We start from the raw sequence: 21,030 nt of genomic DNA, 5'->3' as shown, positions 1-21,030 counted from the left end.
AAATACACTCTCCGTGTTAGAAACACTCCACTGAAGAGGCTTCCGATTATATACAACATGCATGGGATATAGAGGCTCTTAAAGCCTGGTCTCCCCGGATACATCCTCCCAAGCCAGATTTTTGGAGCACTCACCAGTTTCCACGGCAGTTTTCCACCATGAACGTACGTACTGTCCTACTGGATGTACAAGTGGCCACAGCTGTAGCCCAAAGCATGCCACAGCTGCTAGGCAAGAGTGATCGCAGTCCTCAGAGCTGGACCACAAATGCTGACATGAGCTCCGGTACGAAGCTGGAGCAGGCAGGCGGCAAATTTAAAGCCCGTACTCTGGTCATGCAGCATGAATGTGGGCTAACGATACATTGTGGCAAGGCTCCGGGTGTTTCGCTGGGCAACTTACAAATACTCTGAGGGCCAGGTCTTCTGTGTTAATGACAGGTGAACACAGTTTTCAAAAGGTAATTAGCCACGAAGTTCAAGGGCCCTGGGACAATTCAAGGACAGTAAGATCAATCGGCCATTTGTAGTTATAAGTCAAATGCAATTAGAAACTATTTCATTGGTTACTTTGTTTAATTTCCCTGATGAATCCAGCTTTGCTTTTATATACCTACATAGAGAAATGAAATATAGAGAGTTCACTGACTTTCAGTGGGTTGAGGAAATTTCGACCTGCAGAAGCTTTGAATTAGAACAATTTTTGCCTTGTTAAATTCTAAAATACTCCTCCCCTGGTTTATCATCTTATCCCCAAAACTGTTAAGTACCCCCTCCCACACACATGCACATGAATGAATACGGTCTTTGGTTCCCGGTGTTTTCTCCTTGGTATACTTGATATACTCTTAGGATACTCTCCCTTGGTAATCTCAGTATGGTCAATACCAATCCTAGGTAAGTTACTTTGAACCACTCTGTGCCTCAGTTTCCCCACTTGTAAAACAACAGTTATCTATGCTTTCGAACACTCTGTAAGATGCTGTGAAACTGAGTTAACCCAAAAAGGTTTCTAGAACTGTGACCAGCACACAGTGCCTGCTGAAAAGCATTAACTGTGATTATTGTCATTTCCACCTTCAGCCTTATTTTCATCTTGGCACAGGGAGAGCAGGCACTGCCTGACCGCACTCGCTAGGGTCACTAACATGGAAGGGTGCTGCAGAGGAAACTGGGGAAAACAGGCTGACCGAGACTGGTACGAGCTAGTGAAGTCCCTTTTAAGTATTTTCACATTCACAAAACATCATAACCTACGAAAATGATTTTTTTTAAGATTTTTATTTATTTATTTGACAGAGCACAAGCAGAGGGAGTAGCAGGTAGAGGGAGAAGGAGCAGGAGATGGAGAAGCAGGCTCCCCACTGAGAAGGAGCCTGATGCAGGGCTTGATCTCAGGACCCTGAGATCATGACCCAGCCAAAGGCAGATGCTTAACTGACTGAGCCACCCAGGCACCCCAAAGCGGTGATGTTTTCTACATCAGTAGTTGATTAATAACTACTGGGCACTGTTACTAATAATTGCCATTCCTGATTTGCTAGAAATATTGCAGTTACTTTTCCATCATTGTAAGGCTTTCTCTCTCTCTCTCTCCCCAAATGTCCAGTGCCTTTTTGCATTTCAAATTCTGAAGTTTGTAAATTCTCCCCGCTGGGTCTCCCACTATCAGCCCCCTTGTACATGTCCCAACTCCATTTGAGGCATTTCTAAAACCTGGCTCCATTTCCCCCTTCTTCCTGTCCCAAGACAAAATTTCCATGCCTTTTTATGTTTTCAACACATTCTCCCTCCTTCTCTAATGATCCCCAATGGGAGTGACTCAAAATTTCTCTCAACCCAAAGTTCTTACCGTTGCTAAAAAGGGAGTCAGAAGTAAGTTGGCAGATGCTTGAAATGTTGCTTCAGGTAACTCCAGACTGGGGACTGCCAACATCTAAGTTAATGAATCATCAAATCTCTATTCATCTGTTTTCCTAGGTAGCTGCCTCAAACCTTGTAGTCATCCTTCCCCTCCACACTACCCACGATGTAGCTATCACATTGTCCCGAGGGTTCTTGTCTTCCTTTCTCAGAGCCACGCCTGTGTTTCAGCAACAAGCTCTCTTTCCTCGTCCTTCCTCAGTGCACCCTGCACACTGCTCTTAGGCAGACCTCCCAGGAGCCATGCATCTGCCTTGCAAAGCCCCCTGCAGATGTCCAGCCTTCACACTGGAGCACTGGATCGACCTACCAGTCAGTGCAATGGGAGCATATACTCCCAACTATTCTTGCTTCCAGGAGTATACTTGTCCTTTAGGGCTCAGCTCACGTCCGTCCTTTACACAGCTTAAAGACTTCTTTCCCTCCTCTGATTGCCAGGCCAGCTTCTCTGAAGCATTTTGTTCCCCTGCCCCAACTCTGGTCCAGGCATACTGGCCTCTTCGCTTTGCCTCAAACACACAGGACACACTCCCACCTTCCAAATCAATGGCCGACTCCCAAGACTGCCTTCTCAAGGGGGCCAGGCCTGATCACCCTATCTCGAATTGCCTCCGGCATCCCCCATTGCCTTATCTGCCTTGCCCTGCTCTTTTTTTCCCATAGCATGTCAAGTGCTTATTATGCTAATTATTTTCTGCATACACACTCCCATTTCACCCCAAACAAGCTCCCCGAGCTCAGGGATCTTTTCCTGTCAACACATCCCAAAGCACTAAGAACAGTGTGTGGTGTGGAATAGGCAAGACACTTCAGAAAAATAAACCCACCTTTTTGCAGGACACCTGGGTGGCTGCATCAGTTAAGGGTCTGCCTTCGGCTCAGGTCATGCCAGGGTCCTGGAATGGAGCCCCGAGTCTGGCTCCCTGCTCTCCCTCTCCCACTGCCCCTTCCCCACTCGTGTGTGTGTGTGTGTGTGTGTGTGTATGTGTGTGTGTGTGAAATGAATAAATAAAAATCTAAATTAATTAATTAATTAATTAATTAAATAAACCCACCTTTGCGTGAATGAACTGCTGTTCATTTTCCACCATAACTTCAAAACAAGGAGAACAGTTTCTCATGGATTATATTTTAGTTTGATTTAAAGGTTTACTCATTTCCAGGTTCAGCTCACACTCAACTACGGTTGAGCTTACAAATGAGTCATAACTGTCAAGCTGAACTTTGCAATCTTCAAGCAATCCACTTTCATTATGTCCTTTATGGATATAACCGGAGTTAATTTAAATCATTTTCTTTAACTTTTTTTAAAAGGAGAAAAAGTAAGAAAGACATGATGGGCTGTCTGATGGGCCATATTAGATTATCTGTCAACAGTCGTCCAAAACACAATGGATCCATATGACGATGAAAAGCCTGCTGACTGTTCCCTAAGTTCTACCTGGGGCTCCAAGGAGGCCCTCTTAGACCTTCATAGCAGGCTGGCTGGAAGGGCTCTAAGTTCCTAATTCCAGCCCTTATTCCTCCTCAGTGATGCTAGGAAAACAGCATTTTAATCAAGGCACACAGATGTTCCCCTCTTCAAGCACTAAACTAAAAATGTGTATCTCAAAGGCCTAAACTTCCCCTGCCTATATTAGCATAAATGGGCAGCTCAAAGTGTAGACCAAGGAACCTTAGATACCTACAGGGGTCCCTCAGGCCCTCCCTTTTCCAACTACCTGAATGAGGCCACATTTTCCCCCTAGAGTCCAACCAAAACAGCACTTCCCAAGAGAGTGAATGCAGAAGCAGATAGGAGACTCTAGGGTCTCCTGTTTGCCAGAAATCATAGAGATTTGCAAAAATATAAAATAACACCTCCCCTCACTAATTTTTTAAATTTTAGAAAGTAAAAAAAATTAAATAAAAAGTTGTTTGTGTGAACATATAATGGGTTTATTTGTGCTATTTTAAAATGAATCAACAAGTGGTTTTTTGCTTTCCTGTTTTAATTCCTAGTGTGATAAATATTTATAGCTACAGCCCATATATACAGAAGCCCTTTGGAGTCTGCTGTACTTTTTACAGGTATAAAGGGGTCTGAAACTACCAACACAGACACCCCTCAACTACCTACTCGCCCTCCCACTCCCCAAAAGAAGATCTTGGCAAAGAGTCAAATACTCCTGCTGAAAATGGATGGGCTTGCTTTCAAAACAACTATCTCATTGCCTAACTTAGATGCCAGAAAAGGGAAGATCAATGGGAAAGAAAAAAAGAAGCATCAAACAGTCTCAAGAGAAGGGAAGGAAGAGAAGGCTTTTTGCAAAAAATAAATTTTATATGAAAATATGTTGTTTCATGAAGAATTAACCTGAGGGTATTAACCAGAAGCTTCTAGAAGAACTTTGGAGAACCCATGGAGCCCCTGAAATTGAATGCTTGGTGGTCCATGTGTTTATATAAGAAAAGGGTCCAAATTTTTCATCCAATTCTCAAAGGAGTCTGTGACCAAAGGTTAAGAATCTCTTGGATGCTGATGTCAGTTTTCAGCTCAGGGAACATACTTATCCCTGAGCCATTTAAGCTGAGTGTGAAGCAAAACAAAATTTTCAAACCCAGCACAATTTTGCTAGGAACTCAAGATTGTCTTCCGACAATGCTGAACCCCCTTGTTGCTGGAACCATGGACCCCATGACTTGCCTTTCCAAACAAGAAAGCAAGGCTTCCTTCTAAAGCTGCCGGGGACCCCTCTCTCAGGGACCACTGTGTCGGCCTATGGTGGTGGACATTCCTACGTTCTTTTCAGCCAATCACCCTTTTCTGCACCTGTACCAGAACGGAGGGTTTTGATCTTAAAACCTGAGGGCACATGAGTTGGAATCTGTTCGGGAACGAGGAGGTAATACGGTGTGGGGGTGTGGGTTTCTGAAGAATGACCCCGGTCAGTGAGTCAGGAGACCTGGATTTTAATCCCGTTGTGACACCTTGTCAAGCCTCATCTCTTTAGATACACTTCCTCCCCTGCGAAGCGAGGGGGCTGGACAGAGAGGTGATCTGTGAGCTGGACATGAGTCCACGGGGGCCAGAAGCTCTCATGGAGAGCTCTGCCTTACCTTGTTCCAACTCCACACGCTAGGGTGTGAAGGATTTCTGGAAACGCTGAGGTGGTCAGAAACTGCACAAACACACAAACACGTCAACAGCTGTCACATCTCCACAAGGGGCTCTGAGCAGGGGCCCCTCGCTCTCTCAAGGCTGTGGCTCCTCGAGACATTCTTGGTAAGAGCAGCGCCCATTCTTTCATCTTCTAAGTGGATGAATGAAGCTCTCCCCACACGTCCTGCACAATGGCCCCAAGCCAAAGCTTCCCTTTGAAACACAGAACCTGGCTCCAAGACGCTCCATCAGTTGGCGGTTTTCTCTTTCCACCTCACCCACTGGAAGTCTGAGACGCAGGAGGGCTGAGCTCTAAAATATGAAGCCAAACTATTCCCATCACAACGAATAACCAGTACTGACTGAGCTTCTACTATGTGCAAGACAGCGTGCCCAGAGCTCCGTACTCACTCCTGTGTGGAACTCACACGAGCCCCATTAAAGAGGCACCGAGATCCATCCAGGTTACATAACCGACAGAAAACAGGGCTTGGACTGACAAGCTCAGCTCTGCTGGATTTCAGAACATCTTCACATGCTACCAGGCTGCCCCAGCTCTGTCTGTTAACCATGGGAATATCAAGACAATAAGGTTCGGTCCAAAAGACCAATGATGTATCCATGAAATCAAGGGGTGATCTCCTCTGTATTTCTACAGAAATCAATGAAAGTAACTGCTTTAAGGGGTATGGGTAAACCCTCCCAACAAATGAATACCAAACCGACTCGCAAAACGAATTTTTATGCCACGTACTGAATTAAATAATTCCTCAGCACTCACTGTGTGGCAGGCATATAATATGTATCATTTTCTAAAAACTACATGTGAACTCCAATACCTCGTGTTTCAGTAACATGTCCAACTACTGAACAAATACAAAAACAGGAAAAATGATCAAAAACTCTTTTTCGATCATTTCCAAATCAAATGAAGTTGTTCACATTATTTCAGATAAAACATATTTTATCCCAGGCTCAGAGGCCACGCTCTGGGGGCCAAATATCTGCCAGAAACTCTTTTTCTGGGGAGTAAAATTGCTGACAGACAGTTACAGATCCGACTACGTCACCAGGGCAGATGAGGGAACTTTAACATCTCTGATCCAAACTCGCTGAAGAGATCCCCTGGGTCAGAAACTTTTACCAACAACAACAACAAAAAAAGAACAAAAAAAGAAGTCTTTTCGAGGAAGCTTCCACACCCACTGTCTCTTAAAATACACTGTTTGGAACATAGTGGGTTCTCAAGAAATCGCGTTGGATGAACACGCCAAACTTAGACGAGGAGGCGTGGGTGGGTGGATAGCGTTGTGAGCATAATTCTGGGGTTTGTTTCAAGTCATTAAAGATCCTCACTCAACATCGAAAGTCAATATGAAAATAATTCTTCCGCTCATTTTATAGCCTCCGCAAAAGCCTTCCATGCACAGTGCCTACTCGGGTCCCCTAATGGCCCCGTCAGAGGCTGGTGTTGCTCCCCCTGAACAGAGAAGGAGACTGTCGGGCACGCAAGATGGAGTGACTTGCCCAAGGTCACTGGTCAGTGAGGAGCCAGCCAGGACGTAAATGGACTTCTCCGGATTGCGAGTCCGTTGCACTCTGCATTATATTAAGCTGCCTAGGCAGGGACTTTCTGAGACACTACATTGAGATGATCTCACTTCCATATATTAACAATTTTAGAAGGCGGAAAGCCAAAGATGGAAATTTCATATAACAATGACACGTGAGAGCTCGCAGTGGCACCGGCTCTGCAGGAGAAAACTGCTCTGCCCCTCTCTTCTGGGTGTAGTCAGCCGTGACTCAAAGGCTCAAAGCCCCATCAGTGGGGGGGGTGGGATGAAGCAGATGTCCAGTCGTCCCCAGTGGGGGGGNCCAGTGGGGGGGGGGGGAGGACACAGAGCTGGGGAGCCAGAATACATCCAGGCACCCTTCTTAGATCTCACACAGAATATGTGCTAACGGGGGTGCCTGGGTGGCTCAGTCGGGTAAGCATCGGACTCTTGATTTCGGCTCAAGACATGATCTCGGGGTCTTGGGATCGAGCCTTGCAACCGGCTCCATGCTCACTGTGGAGTCTACTTAAGATTCTCTCTCTTGGGGTGCCTGGGTGGCTCAGCGGTTAAGCGTCTGCCTTTGGCTCAGGGCGTGATCCCGGCGTTATGGGATCGAGCCCACATCAGGCTCCTCTGCTGAGAGCCTGCTTCTTCCTCTCCCACTCCCCCTGCTTGTGTTCCCTCTCTAGCTGGCTGTCTCTGTCAAATAAATAAAATCCTTAAAAAAAAAAAAAAAAAGTCCTACTTGGCATTGTTCCAAGTAAGAGGGATGGTCACAGGTGATGCTCCTTTCTCAACTGCCTATACCATGCACCCTTCTCTCCCTCCTGAAGGCCAGCAGCCCCTCTCTTCATATCAGCCCGCAATGCTATTCTGGCCATGCCTTCAAGACAGAGCCTTCAGCCCCTTTCAGGTCCCAGGACAGATCACTTATCTCACCTGTGTCTCCACTTCCCAAACCGACAGTGAGGAATAGCCCCCCAGGGTGGGCAGAAGGACCACAGTAGGGTTATTCTGTCATTCCTACCGTTTATCTCACCCCAGAAAAGAGATGGGGAAAAAATTCAGGTGTGTGTCTAGATGCACCTTCACGCTCACCTCCTCAGACTGCAGAGTTGACCTTTCCAACAGCTCTGTTCCTAAGACACAAGGCTTGGACAGCAAACACCAAACCACCCTGGGCCCTCAACTCCTATACCACCACTAATAAGGAGCATAGCAAATTCTCCCCTACTGGCTGCTTCCAAAGGACCAGGCACTGTGTTACTGCATTCCATTTTCTCGAAAGGCCTTATTATTATCCCTGTCCAACAGGTTTTTTTTTTTGCCCGAAGTCACCCAGGTGAGAAGGGGTGGAACCACCATCAGCAGAACTTGGACACCATCAGCAGAACTCGCCCTCCAACAGATGAATGGAAAGAAGAACATTGCAGCATACACATACACTGGAATATTATTCAGCCTTAAAAAGGAAGGAAATCCTGGCTACGACATGGATGAATCTTGAGGAAATTATGCTAAGGGAAGTAAGCCGGGCACAAGAAGACGCATATTACGTGATTCCACTTACAGGAGATCCCTAGAGTAGTCAAATTCATGGAGACAGAAAACACACTGGGGGTTACCAGGGGCTGGGCGGTGGTGGGGGGAGGGGGATGAGAGGTTGTTGATTCATAGGGAGTGAGTTTCAGTTTTTCAAGATGGACAGAGTTCTGGGGATGGATGGTGGTGACGGGTGCACAACAGTATGAATGTACTTCACGCCACTGAACTACACACTTCAAAAAGGTCAAGACGGTAAATGTTACGTGTATTTTTATCACAGGTAGACATAATTTTGAAAAGGAGGGGAGAGGTCAAACACGGGTTCCTTTAACCCATATAAACCTGGAGGAACAGACCGTAAGTTTTAGTTATACTAAAACAGAAATCTAGAGTACTAGAAGAAACAAGAAACACTCTCCCCTGATGACTTGTACGTGAGAACTTAGAATTCCAACATAAAATTAAAAACCTGAGATTTTTGGCAACTTTAAAAATCTGCTCTCCAGCAAGAACACAGCAGTCTAATGCCAATTTTCTTTGCCCCCTCCTTGGGTTCCCCACCAACTGTCCATTACATTCAGACCCCCCTTTCTGAGAGAACTTAACCTCGACATGCCTGTGTGACTTGTACAGGGGCAGCACCATCCCCTCCTGGCCAGGTCGGAGGGCACCTGCTGCTTTCCCACTGACCGCGGGGCTGTTTGCGGGTCGCCCTGCTGGCTGACGTGCCTTTCAAGGCAAATGGGCTTGATCTGGATTCCTGATTCTGACGCCCCGTCATGCAAACCACGAACCCATCCTCAGCACAAGCCAGGACTCCCAGAACTCGGCGACCGGGAACAGCAGGACCAGAAAAGGACCAAGGCATGCAGGAGTGCGTGACAGGCTCTGAGGCTCCCGGGAGTATCATTACCCATTCAGGTGATGAGTCCTCTTTTCATTAGCCACGCACTTGTAAAAAAAATCTTTGAAAACTGTCTTCACACCCACTGTCTCCTGCCCTGGACCCGGGAGCAAGCCAGATGAGCATTTTTACTCCCATTTTTCAGAGGAGCAACTAGAAGTCAGGGTTTGCCCAAGGTCAGACCACTAGTTGGCTGCAAAGTAGGAACGGGAACCCGCCCATGTTATTCCTTCCGCTACACCTCCCTCCAGAGACAGGGCTGGCCAGCATCGCAAGGAACAGGAAATTGAAATGGCTCCTGGTAAGGCAGGAAGCCTGCCAACCTCTGAGAGAAGCTGACAAATGACCAGAGCCCGCCCTGAATCAAAAATGCCTCCTCCAAGGAGCTTCCGACGAACCTCTCTTTCCACCTGCGGCCCTGGAGAGCTCCTCCAAGAGTCCACAGCCCACTGTGCCCATCAGTCCGGGGAGAGGAAGCAGGCTCAGAATAAGCGAGACGCTGTTCAACATCTGAGTTGGAGAGGCAGCAGTTCCCTAGTATGAACTTATCAGCTTTATTCTCACTCCTACCACATCACCCCCCCCACACACACACACACAATCGTTCCTTAATCCCACCCCTAGCCACCGAACTGGAAGAGGGGCGAAGCAGAGCCGAGGCGAATCCTCGGGGAAGCAGCCCCAGCTGTGGCAGGCAGCAGGCACACGGGGTAAAACCGACTCAAAGATGGGGAACCTTGGAGGAGCAAAATCATGCACTTCGAGTCATGCACCATTTCCAAAATATTGAAACAGATTTCAATCACTTTACCTGAGTTGTTTTTGCTCTTCTGCCTTGCATGCTGTTGCTATGGCTAATTTGTGGGTTGGTGGCACCTTCAGAAAGACAGTGAGATTTCCTACAGGGAAGTGTGTTATAATTACTATACGGAAGAGACTCTTCGGCAGCAGCTGGTGGCATCTTACGGTTTGCAAGATCGGGAATATCAGACACCAGATTCCGGCAGTAGCCTGCAAATTTGCTCCTGGGCCCCCCGTTTGCCGTCACCCCGGAGTTTTTCTGAGCATACAGGTCACCCAGGGAATTGGCACGCTGACAGGTGCTGAGCTGCCGGGGGCTCACCCGGGGTTCCATCCCCCGAGCCTCCTCGCAGTCTTTCTCTTCGGTGGAACCCAAGATCTCTTCGTTGCTTGTTAAATGTTCTTGGCTCAGATCAGAGAGTGAGAATTCCAGGCTGTCCTCCCGCCAGATGTCTGCAGATTTGGAGCGTTTCTTCTTAAAGCTCGCCGTCTCCATGAACGTGGGCCCATTGGATGTATAGGGACGCTGCCTCCTGCCCCCGTCAGCCAAGTACGTAGCGTCATCCCCGTAAAGCCGGCTCTCCTCCGAGTCGGGCATGCTCTGCACAGAGGCGGCTGTGAGGACGATGCTGCTCTCTACGCTGGGAGGGATGGAAGAATCGGTGTACGACACGGGTCTCAAGCCCATATCCACTCGGTCCACCCAAATGGGGGTCCCGAAGTCCTCTAGGGTGCCTTCCTGGGAGAAGGGCTCCAGGCCATTTTCAGCCAGGGACTGGGGGATGCTGGGCGTGCTGCTGGATCGCGTGCTCACTTCGGAGTTCCTGTGGATCACCTTCCCCGAGGACGCGTGCCTCGTCCGCCGTGCCTTGTGCGACAGGCGCAGTGAGCGCGACGTGTGCTTGCGCCCCAGGCTGGCATGCTTTTCTCCATAAAACTCATGCTCTACATTTTGACTTTCTGCGTTTCCCATGGTTTTATGGTCTGCAGCATGGTGGGGGGGGAGAGAAAGGAGGGGATAAGTGAGTCACCAACGGGTAGTTTAACAGAAAGAGCTCAGGGTGCAGGGTGGGCAGACAGCTTGGCAGGTGAGAGGGCATCACCTCTGCCCACCTGGCAGGTGTGTGGACTCTTACACGCTAGCAGGTGAGAAGTAACATCACCCACCGAGACTGGCCCTCCCGAGATGAGAAATAAGAACCCAAGTAAGATATGTAGAGAATTAAACTTGTCTTTGCCCAGAGGGTAGTTGCCCACGGGGCCCACTGCCGTGTTGCTTTCATAGGGCTGCTAACCCTTGTGTTCCTTCCTAAACTCTATACTTACAAAGTTCTGCTCCTCTCCAGACACTGAAAACCCTGAAAGCATAAATGGACTTTCTGTTGGAAATTATATGTATTTCAAAATGCAGTAGCAAAACTCAGAGGTGCATTTGATAACCTCCCCCCTCCTTCTCCCTCCCTTCCTCCCTCCCTCCCAATGTTTCTGTTTGATTTGGACTCAGTCTATACTTCAAAATCAGTCAAAACTGGAAACACTCAAGAGGTTAAATCCGATCAACTCTTCTTAGTTCATCCAAGTCAAAAAGAAAATGGGCTTTTACCTTAAATTTAATTACATTGCACAGTATTCTGAAAACCTTAACTTTTGGTGTTTCGGAGGGGGCGTGAAGTGGGAAGAGGGGAGAGGGAGATGGGCAAAACAAAATAGAAACCCCGCTCTCTTTAGCAGCAGACTAATGGGGTTTATTTCTGGGAGCAAATCCAAACTGAGAACATTAATCTGGTACAGAGTGCCCTGCAAACAGAAATTCACATTATGAAACCACTAAATGTGATTCAGCCTTTTGGGGCTACCCAGGTTAATTCAAGTCCTTCCTTCACATTTTCCAGTCTCTCTCCCTATCCTGGTGACTGTTACACACAGTGGGAAAAAGAAAGACCTTCAAAGCTCAGCAACCGTGACTCTCTTAGCCTATTCTCCTTACTCTGTTCTTTCTCTGTACCATTAAATTGTATGCACTTAAGATACACACATAAAAGTGGCCAGAAAGGAAAGGAGGGAAAATATAGTAGTTGGGCATTTTCCTGAGCTGATGCTTCCAACCACCTACATAGCCATTCATTCAGAAATACACACTGAGCACCTACCATGTTCTAGAAGCCAGAGATACAACAGCAAACAAAAGAGACACATTCCCTACTCTCAAGAAACGGATACTGTAGCCAGGGAAGGTAGACAATAGAACAGTGAAAAGCACCAGGGGGACACCGAGAAGGAATGCACTAGGACCAGACAAAGAGTGTGAAATGCCCTGGACTATAATACATCGATCCAGAATCATTCTATAATCTCACTCTTCAGCCTAAAACACGCCATCAGCTCTAATGAGCACATCTTCGCCGAAACAAAATTGGTGGCAACAGGAAGGGAAAACCTCCATTTCATGTTCCAGCAAGATTGGAGGTAACTCAGACAGGCACCAGATGTTAACCTATTCCCATACTGGAATATTCCCTACCAGGTCACACATGATAGGATTCTCAAAGGGAACTTTCCAAGAAGGAGAATCTCCTTTTTCCTGGCAGCAAGTGTATTTCAAAGCAGTTAATAAGCTCGTGCCTCTATGGCTGGTATCGTTAAGAAGCAAGGGAAAAACAAAAACAAAACAACACATTAGAGGGAAGAGAACATCAACTGTCCATACACGACCATTTATGTGGTCTATATTCAGAATATCATGTGCTACATTTTGAAACTAAAATAAATAAGCATTTCTTTTTTTTTTTTCAAGATTTATTTATTTATTTTAGAGAAAGAGAGGGCACCCATGAGTGAGAGGGGCAGAGAGAGAGAGAGAGCCCGAAGCAGGGCTCGATCTCACGACCCTGAGATCATGATCTGGGCCAAAACCGAGAGTTGGATGCTTAACCGACAGCACCACCCAGGTGCCCCAATAAATAAGCCTTTCGATAACTAAAGGCCATGGCCAATTCCTTAGAGTTCTTGATCTTTTTAAGTACACCTTAAGATACCTGGGTGTATCTATACGTTCTGTCAATAGATAATAAAAAGCTTAGAACAAGTGTTAGTGATCCACCTTAAGAAATCACACAGGTTTAAGTCTAAAAGAAGGAAAGAATGATGGTGGAAGAAAAGCAAAACTGTCCCCTCACAACCACGAGGACGTATCTGATAAAATTACCCTCCGTACCCTCTACCCTCCATATCTGAAGTTTGCAAATGTAAACTGACAGCATATTCCCAACAACACATTTTTGGTGAGGCTTGTTTCTGCCAAGAGAAAAGCAATCAAGTTAAAAGCCTCAGGAGAGGTTTCCTAAAGGAAATGGCCCCAACCTTCAAGAATTACAGCACCCGATGCATCACTCTGACGGGCCTGTTATATTAATAGCATTTTTAGTAGCAGAATTCTTTTCAGCCAGCTAAGGTAGGAAAGAAGCCATTTTTATCTTCAGAACTAGAATTTAGAGACGAGTGCCAAATCTCCTAAATCCTACCAAGAGAAATTCTCAGGGGATGACCTAAGCAGCGTCGGCAGGAAGTCTGAAGCAAGTCAAGAAAAATCCGTTTCTAGGGACCTGTTGAAATACCCCTTAATTTGAAAGCTTTTCCTGAAAGGTTGGTGAGAACCATGAGGGCCCATGTGGCGCTGGTGGGGGGACTGAGAAGTAACAGATGCATGAAAAATTAAAATTGCTCGTGGCATCCGACAGACACCATCTCCCCTTTCAGGGACCACCTCTGTTCCACAGGCACCCCCTAGAATGTTGGTGAATTGGAAGTTCTAATCCTTTTCCTGTATGAAGGTAAAATGCCCGCTGCTTCCATCATCTGAATACCTCCCTATTCTCTGTTTAACCCCATCACTGATCTTTACTGCAAACAAAAAAACCCAGTTCGTAATTTACATTTGCACCCGCTCCGTTCCTGTGAGTCAGGAAGCAACATCGGGGCAGAAGGAGGCTTTCAATTCCTCGGTAGCCTCTACAGAGGCTGGAAATGTTCTACTCCAGACAAGGAGTCAATGTTCATGCATTTGAGGAACAAAAACAAGAGGTGAGTGATCCTTGGTACCTCACGAACATGAACATCAATCACACTGTCGCGAGGGGAGAGCAGAGAGAGTGAAGTCAGACTGAAATGCAAAAACCAGGACAGAATTAAAAAGAAGAGCGTCAGAATAAGAGTACTCAATCTCCAGCTGGAAAGCGTCACCAGTTTTAAAGTCATTAAAACTATCACTTCCTTATGTAGCATATTAGTGGTTCCAAAAAACTTGCACTTTCGGGGAGCACTTAGTGGGAGGGGGATTAGGCAGGAGGTACGGGGCAAGATTTTATCACAAGAACAACCCTCAGTATTTAGACCTCAAGTCTGGCTTCTCATACTTTCTTTTCCAAGGTCTACATTCTGGCTACCCGATCCTGCCCCAGGGCCTTTGCCCATGTTCTTCTTTCTGCCTGCAACCCTCCTTCACTACCTCGATCGCGTTCCAGATTGTTCTGATTTTGACTCAGATATTGCCTTCTTAGGGTGACCTTTTCTGGCATCTCTATCCAAAATGACAGCCCCTCCCACAGAGCTCAATCCTTCCCCCTCTTCTTTGTTTTCCTTTTTCTCCTTAGCCTTTATCACAACTGTAACAGACAACGTATTTCACTTACTTCTTAACTTTTTCTCTCCTTCCCCACTAGAACCTAAGCTTCAGGAGGGCTGAAAGTTTTGCTTGTCTTGTTTACTGCTGTATGCTCAGTGCCTAGAACACTGCTGCCTGACAGGTAAAGGTGCTCAGTGGCAAAATAATGAATGAATGAATGAATGAATGAATGAATGAATGAATGACAAAATAAACTTTAATCTAGAATGCAGAAACTCATACGACCACAATAAAATGGAGATGAGAATGGAACCATAATGCAAATTAGGGAACAAAACCACAATGTACACTAGAGAAAACACACACCAGACTTAACCACGCTAGCCCCTTCCATCAGGTGCCTCGAGGCCACACCGGTCTTCAACTTGCCCCTTGCTCTCTGGCTCCCTTCCACTCGAAGACCTGTGTAGGTCCCTCATCCCAGACCATTCGACCCTGCTCCACTGTGCACCCCACCCCCAATTACCTAGCCAAAGAATGAAGGCCTTGCTCCTGCCTCATTTCACTGAATTCTTGCCCTCATTTCTTCCCTGCCTCCTCTTTTGGGAGCAGTCCCTGCAGAGGTTCAGGAAAGCATCCAGAGTTGAGAAGGTACCCTTCCCCATTGTCTAGGTGGAGAGTGCAGGTGTGCTCAGCCTCAGAGGACCCAGGCAAAATGGAGGCAAGGGAGACATGGTGGCACGTTGAGCAGGGGGTCATCTGACAGTAGTACGGGGTCAGAAAATCGAGATTCTCGGGGCCAGAGCTCAAGGACATTAGAGGGAGTGTGACTTTTTCCAACACCATGATCTTTCTCTTAACGTGATCAATTAAACTTTTCAAGTAATCCTAGTACATTCCTTTAAATCCACCAAGTTAAATACACAGTGAGCAAGTGAAAAGGTAGCTTAAGGAACTTGATCAATAAGAACAGTCATTAGGTTCATACATTCACCAGGGAAGTGGCCATTTCTCAAGGACAGCTTTTATCGATGTATTAGCCTGCTAAAACTTGTAACTATACATATACAAAAAAGTGTTCTCATACATGTAAAAAATGCCAAATTCCTGGCTTTGATAATTTACTATAATTATTTAAGAGGTAACCATTAGGGGAAACTAGGTGAAGGGTACCTACTTCCTCTGTACAATGTCTTGTGAATCTGTAATTATTTCAAAATTTAAAAAGCAAAGCCTTAAATAACTGAAATATTCTGGTTAAATGAAATTTTTGTTTAAAAGTGAGACTCTGGGTGCACCAGGGTGGCTCAGTCAGTTCAGGGTCCAACTCTTGATTTTTACTCAGGCCATGATCTCAGGGTGGTGAGACTGAGCCCCACATTGGGCTCCTCGCTGGGCGTGGAGCCTGCTTAAGATTCTCTCTCTCTCTCTGCCCCCCCACTCATGTATGTGCTCTCTCTCTCCCAAAAAAATAAAATAAAAGTGAGAGTTCCTCAAAATGAAACATTTTAAATCTGCTTTTACAGCTGAAAGCCATCTAAAACTTTCTAATGTAGTCTCAACAAATTAGGCAATAAAAAATAAGCATGCACTGGGGTGCCTGGGTGGCTCAGTCAGTTGAGCATCCAACTCTTGATTTCAGCTCAGCTCCTGATCTCAGGGTCGTTGGATCAAGCCCCATATCAGGCTCCCTGCTCCACGGGGAGTCTGTTGGAGATTCTCTCTCTCTCCCTCTACCCCACCCCCATTCTCTCTCTCTAATACATAAATATATCTTTTAAAAAAAAGATAAGAATGTACTGAGCATCCTCTAGCATCTCTTATCAGGGAATACAAAGTAAGCACAGACCAGTGGTCCAAAGGGAGGTTAAACAGAGAGCGCTGATTAACTGGGGATACCGCCTCTGTCTTAATAACGTAGTGAACAGAACTGAATTGCCAACATCTGGTGCCAGCCAAGATGGAATTAGGCACTAGGACTGACCTTTCCCTCACTGATAAAAAACTAAAAAACTTGGTACCAAAGAAAAGAGCAACTACCGCAAAGATTCCAAAGTGTAGGGACAAGAGTGCTGAGTGGGGAAGGGCATTAAAACCTGAAGAACCCTCACATGCAAGAGTGAGCTTCCTGGCTTTCTCTTCCAGTCTTACGTGGACATACACCTCTGACCTCCCAGGCAAGCAAAACTTCCCAAGACACACCCCGCTCTTCTGGCCAAAGAAACAAGAAGAGTGGCCCCTGCCACCCAAAGAATGAGGGGGATCTCAGAGGAAAGACTTTTAAAGCAGCTATCACATGGTTGAAACCGCAGGCCAATGTGTTCTGGGACTCAGATGCTAGGAATGTATGCAAAGCACACCCAAATTCATCAGTGAAGCAGGAAAGAAATTCTTCTATATTAAAATGTTTTTCTTTGGGCCCCTCGGTAGCTCACTTTTGGTGAAGCGTTTTGACTCTTGATTTTGGCTCAGGTCATGATCTCAGGGTCATGCGAGAGACCCCATGTCCAGCTCCACATTGGGCAGGGAGCCGGCTTAAGATTTTCTCTCTCTTCTCTCTCTCTCCCCTCTGCCCCTTCCCTGTCGCTCACACATGTGCTCTCTCTGTCTCTCTGAAAAATAATAATAATAAATAAAATGCTTTTCTTTAGAAATTCCCTCTCTAAAAAACAAAATAAAATAAAGCAGCTACTGTAACTATGCTCCCTGAGTAAAGGTAAGCACTCTTGAAATAAATGAAAAGGTTAACTGCTTGCAATGTCTACGCAAAATCATTATGAACATCAATTATTACACAGGAGTAGAGAAACAGAACACAAATAAAAAAGAAAGGTAAAACCTGTATGATCCAAGATAAATCATGCAAGCTGTGTTTCTAATCACACCAATGTTACATTTTCTCCATATTACATGAGAAAACATTCCAGTTAATAGAAAACCACCCCACGGCCAAGGTATCTGGGCACAGAGGAACAAAGAAAAATACTCTTGTAACTTCAGATTGTTCAGAAGGAAAAGAGTGAAAGAAAGAAGAAGATACAAAGGAAACTAGAAATAACCTCATCACCTTGAGAACTAAGGAGCCTATATTGTTATGGTCCAGAAAGTCAAATTCCCTAGATGAGACCAGCAGTTCAAGCAGTCCCCCAAACAGACAGCCGAGTGACCCACCCTTTCCCCAGTCTTCCCATTCTTCATGACCCACACCCAGCCTTGTGGGTGAGCCTGCCAAGGCTTGCCCTGTTCAGAAGTAGATAATCAAAAAAGATCATTCTACTGGTGGGTCAAACATCACTGGAGCAGAACTCTTCTTATTCTCAGATGTAAAAACTCCCATCTTTAGATGTACATCCAAGAAAATGGTTTTGAGCAGGTTAAAATTTTCTTTAAGACTACTAATAATATGTTCACTTTCTCTCTCTCTCTCTCTCACACACACACACACACGCACACACACACACACACACGCTAGACCTGTATAATAATTTTAAAAGCAACTATTCTGGATAGAGTGATTGTGGGTAATTTCAATTTTTAAGAATTACACCTTTTTTTTTCTTGTATTTTCTGAAGTTTCTGCACTAAACCTGTAATTCATTTTAAGGAAAGAAAAATAAATAAAACATGTTAACATGTTTTAAGTCCCTGGGTTTTTTGGATAATTGAAGAGAGTGAGGATGTGGGCACTATGCTGACAGCTACAACAAACGACACCAAACCCAAACTCAAAACAGATGGCTGGGGAAAATTACCTAAGGTAAAGAAAATACTATCTAGCTTGGATTTAATCACGCTTTCTCTACACTCCAATAGCACTCTGCTTGACCTCTTCACACGGTATCTGCTACGTGGTTATTTGTACCCTGACACACTTGTCTTGCTTTCTATGGACCCCCTTCCCACGTTATGATAATGGCCCAGTGGCAGGGACCATGCCTTAGCCATGCCTGTCTTGGTTACCTAAATATACTAATGTCTTAACACAGCTCTCCCCAATGGGAGTGCTCTTCATGCTGACTCCCTTACAATAAGGGCTCTTCAAATATATAAAACATTAGAGCTCCTTAGTGGGCCCAAGATGACCCAGTCCATATCAAATTCAAGTCAAAAGTGAACTACTAAAGCAAGGTTTCTCAGCCATCGGTAAGGACCTTGTGAAATCCAAGCATAAGGCATTTAATGATGCATATAAATTGTAATTATTAATAATATAATTTTTCACTCCCCTGAGGTATTTAAAAACTTATTAAAATAAACATAATGATCACCCTTCTATGACTTGAAAACAGACCTCCAAATTTGCAGGAGAAAGGATGAAATGTATTTATTTCAAAGTTAAATTTGAAGCGAAAATCACAAGACAACAGATTGCAAATTTAAAATTAGCTTCTAGTGGGAGGTCTTGGTTTCAAGCCTGTTTTTTCTCTACTGGAGGCTGAGCTTGAAGACAGGGGTGGGGTAGGGGGTGGGGGGGAGCTAAGATTAAACTGAGACAAAGTTCTGAAAGTTTTTGCTAAATCTTTACAAACCCATGAAAAGTGTTTTGCCAAGTCACACGCAAATACCCCTAACACAAGAGACTAAACAGGAAAGTTTTACAACAAATAAAAGATGATCTTTGATTTAGAAAGATTATTATTTTGACTGTATTTATTTTGCTTTTTAAAGATTATCCAAACCAGAAACAAAATATATCATTGTTTTGAAGTGAAGATTTTGCAGCTAGGTTTGTCTTTTTCAAACATAATCCAATATAAAGATGGTGAAGCTCAGGGATAAATTTAAAAGACCCTGAGGGCAATTCACAGGGGGAGAAAAGATCTCATAGGTACTGGCTTTTTCTTTTTCTTTTTTTTTTAAGTTTTAACGCTAATGCTTTTGAATTCTTAGATGGGTGTAACCCTAATCCAAAGAAGTGGTTCCAAATTCTTTTTCCCACGAGCTACATGCAACCCAGCGATTCCAATTCACTAAAATGTATCTGTCCCACCACTTTGGAAGCATTTCCATTAATTCATGCGGAAGTATACGGACTCAAAAGGACATACACAAACCTACCTTACAAGGCAACAGGGGTTCCCAGCCCAACTTGCCAGAAGAGCACTGTGGCATTTAGATACTGAGACTGGAAATGGCGTCAGGATGAACGGTGACGGGGACTGGGGAGAGGTCTCAGCACCTGCCCCTCGGGGAGGCCATCATGGTCTCACCTGAGTCTCTGAGGATGTGCCAAAAACCCTGCAGGGACAGAAAAGAGAAGGAAGCGGTCAGCTAGAACACAGAACATGGGTCTTTTCCATGGAGCCCATTGTCCTCAATTCTCCAACATCCATCTCATGTGCGATAGCAAGCCCCAAATCCAACAGTGCAACCTTTAGCTACAGGTGTCAAGTACAGGCATAATCAGATACGTAAATAAGGACAAGCGTATCTATATTCACGGTAAGAACCACTCGTACAGACTAAGTTACCATTTTCCTCTCTTTCTACGGATCAAAAGTAGCAGATCACAGAAACAGGTTACTATGGAATCATTTCCATGGCTCCCTCTTCATCTGCAAAAGGTCTCAACGAACAGAGCTAATCAATAAAAGGAAACAAGGGAGTTCTAGGTTGGTATCAAAGCAGAGCTACATTTACAACAAAAGTTGAAGAAAATGTTAAAAGACGGGAAAGCACACAGAGCTCGTCACGTACACGTTTTCAGCTGGCCAAACATCAAATTCAGAGGCAACTCGTGAAGAATATGGACAGAAAAGAATTGAGTGAAATCTCTAAACTGTTATTTAACACAGAGGATAAACGGACAAGGTCAGCTCCAGTAATAAGCAGTATGAATGATATATTTAAAGGAAAAAAAAAAGCCTACCTTCTGAGATGAAATTGCCAATACTAAGGAAGAAAGGAAGAGAGCCTGAGAGTTCCTTGGGGGGTGGGGGGACTGCACCTTATCGCCCTCCTCCCAGACATCCCTCTGTGGGGCTGCCCGCTGCCCCCACCCATTGCCAGTGGGTCCAGCAAGGTGAGAGCCCGGGGTGCCCAACGCTTTGAACAGGGACACGGAGAAAACTAGAAGGCAGCCCCACAGGGGCAGTAAATAAATAAATGCACACATCCGCAGAGAACAGAACAGTCAGTGGAGGTGCGGTTTTTCCCTATCTCGGAAAATGTGCTATTTAACCTGAAGTGGGTGACTCACGCTTTGCAAGGAAGGGAGCACGCGTCCTCAGCAATACCCCATTATTACCCTACAATACGTGCCCTTTCCATAATTCCCCATTGCTAGCTTGTCCTCTCTCTTTTCCTAGGCATCCTTCGGAAGCTGTTCTCTGCGCATTTTCAAATTTTCAAAGCAGTTCCTGAATTGCCTAGGAACTGGCAGAAATTAATAAGCAACAGCCCATTTATATTGAAATGGACTCATTACGGTACCAGCTGCCAATAATTTGCAAGGCTGGATTCTTGCTGGCAAATGGGGGCGTGCGGACGGCTGCCCTTCCGCCTGCACCACAGAAGCTGATAATGCATTTTCTTATACT

At 45.4% G+C, this 21,030-nt stretch overlaps 1 protein-coding gene across 9 annotated transcripts in view; it reads right to left on the bottom strand.

The window, feature by feature from the left end:
* Positions 1–21,030, bottom strand: part of TIAM1 (TIAM Rac1 associated GEF 1) — a 371,077-nt gene that overhangs the window by 120,422 nt on the left and 229,625 nt on the right. For 7 of the 9 annotated variants that reach the window (XM_034656384.1, XM_034656389.1, XM_034656398.1 and 4 more), the window contains 2 exons: positions 19,550–19,729; positions 9,881–10,854 (listed from right to left, as the gene is read on the bottom strand). In XM_034656384.1, coding sequence (XP_034512275.1) covers positions 9,881–10,843 — 963 coding nt within the window. In that variant the 5' untranslated portion in view covers positions 10,844–10,854; positions 19,550–19,729. The remainder of the gene's footprint in view (positions 1–9,880; positions 10,855–19,549; positions 19,730–21,030) is intronic. The other 2 variants (XM_034656412.1, XM_034656420.1) reach the window with 1 other exon arrangement.

The sequence above is a fragment of the Ailuropoda melanoleuca genome, chromosome 1 (assembly GCF_002007445.2).
Source record: "Ailuropoda melanoleuca isolate Jingjing chromosome 1, ASM200744v2, whole genome shotgun sequence".
Lineage (NCBI taxonomy): Eukaryota > Metazoa > Chordata > Mammalia > Carnivora > Ursidae > Ailuropoda > Ailuropoda melanoleuca.
Note: the sequence above shows the minus strand (reverse complement) of the source record. Positions and strands in the feature narration are given on the sequence as shown.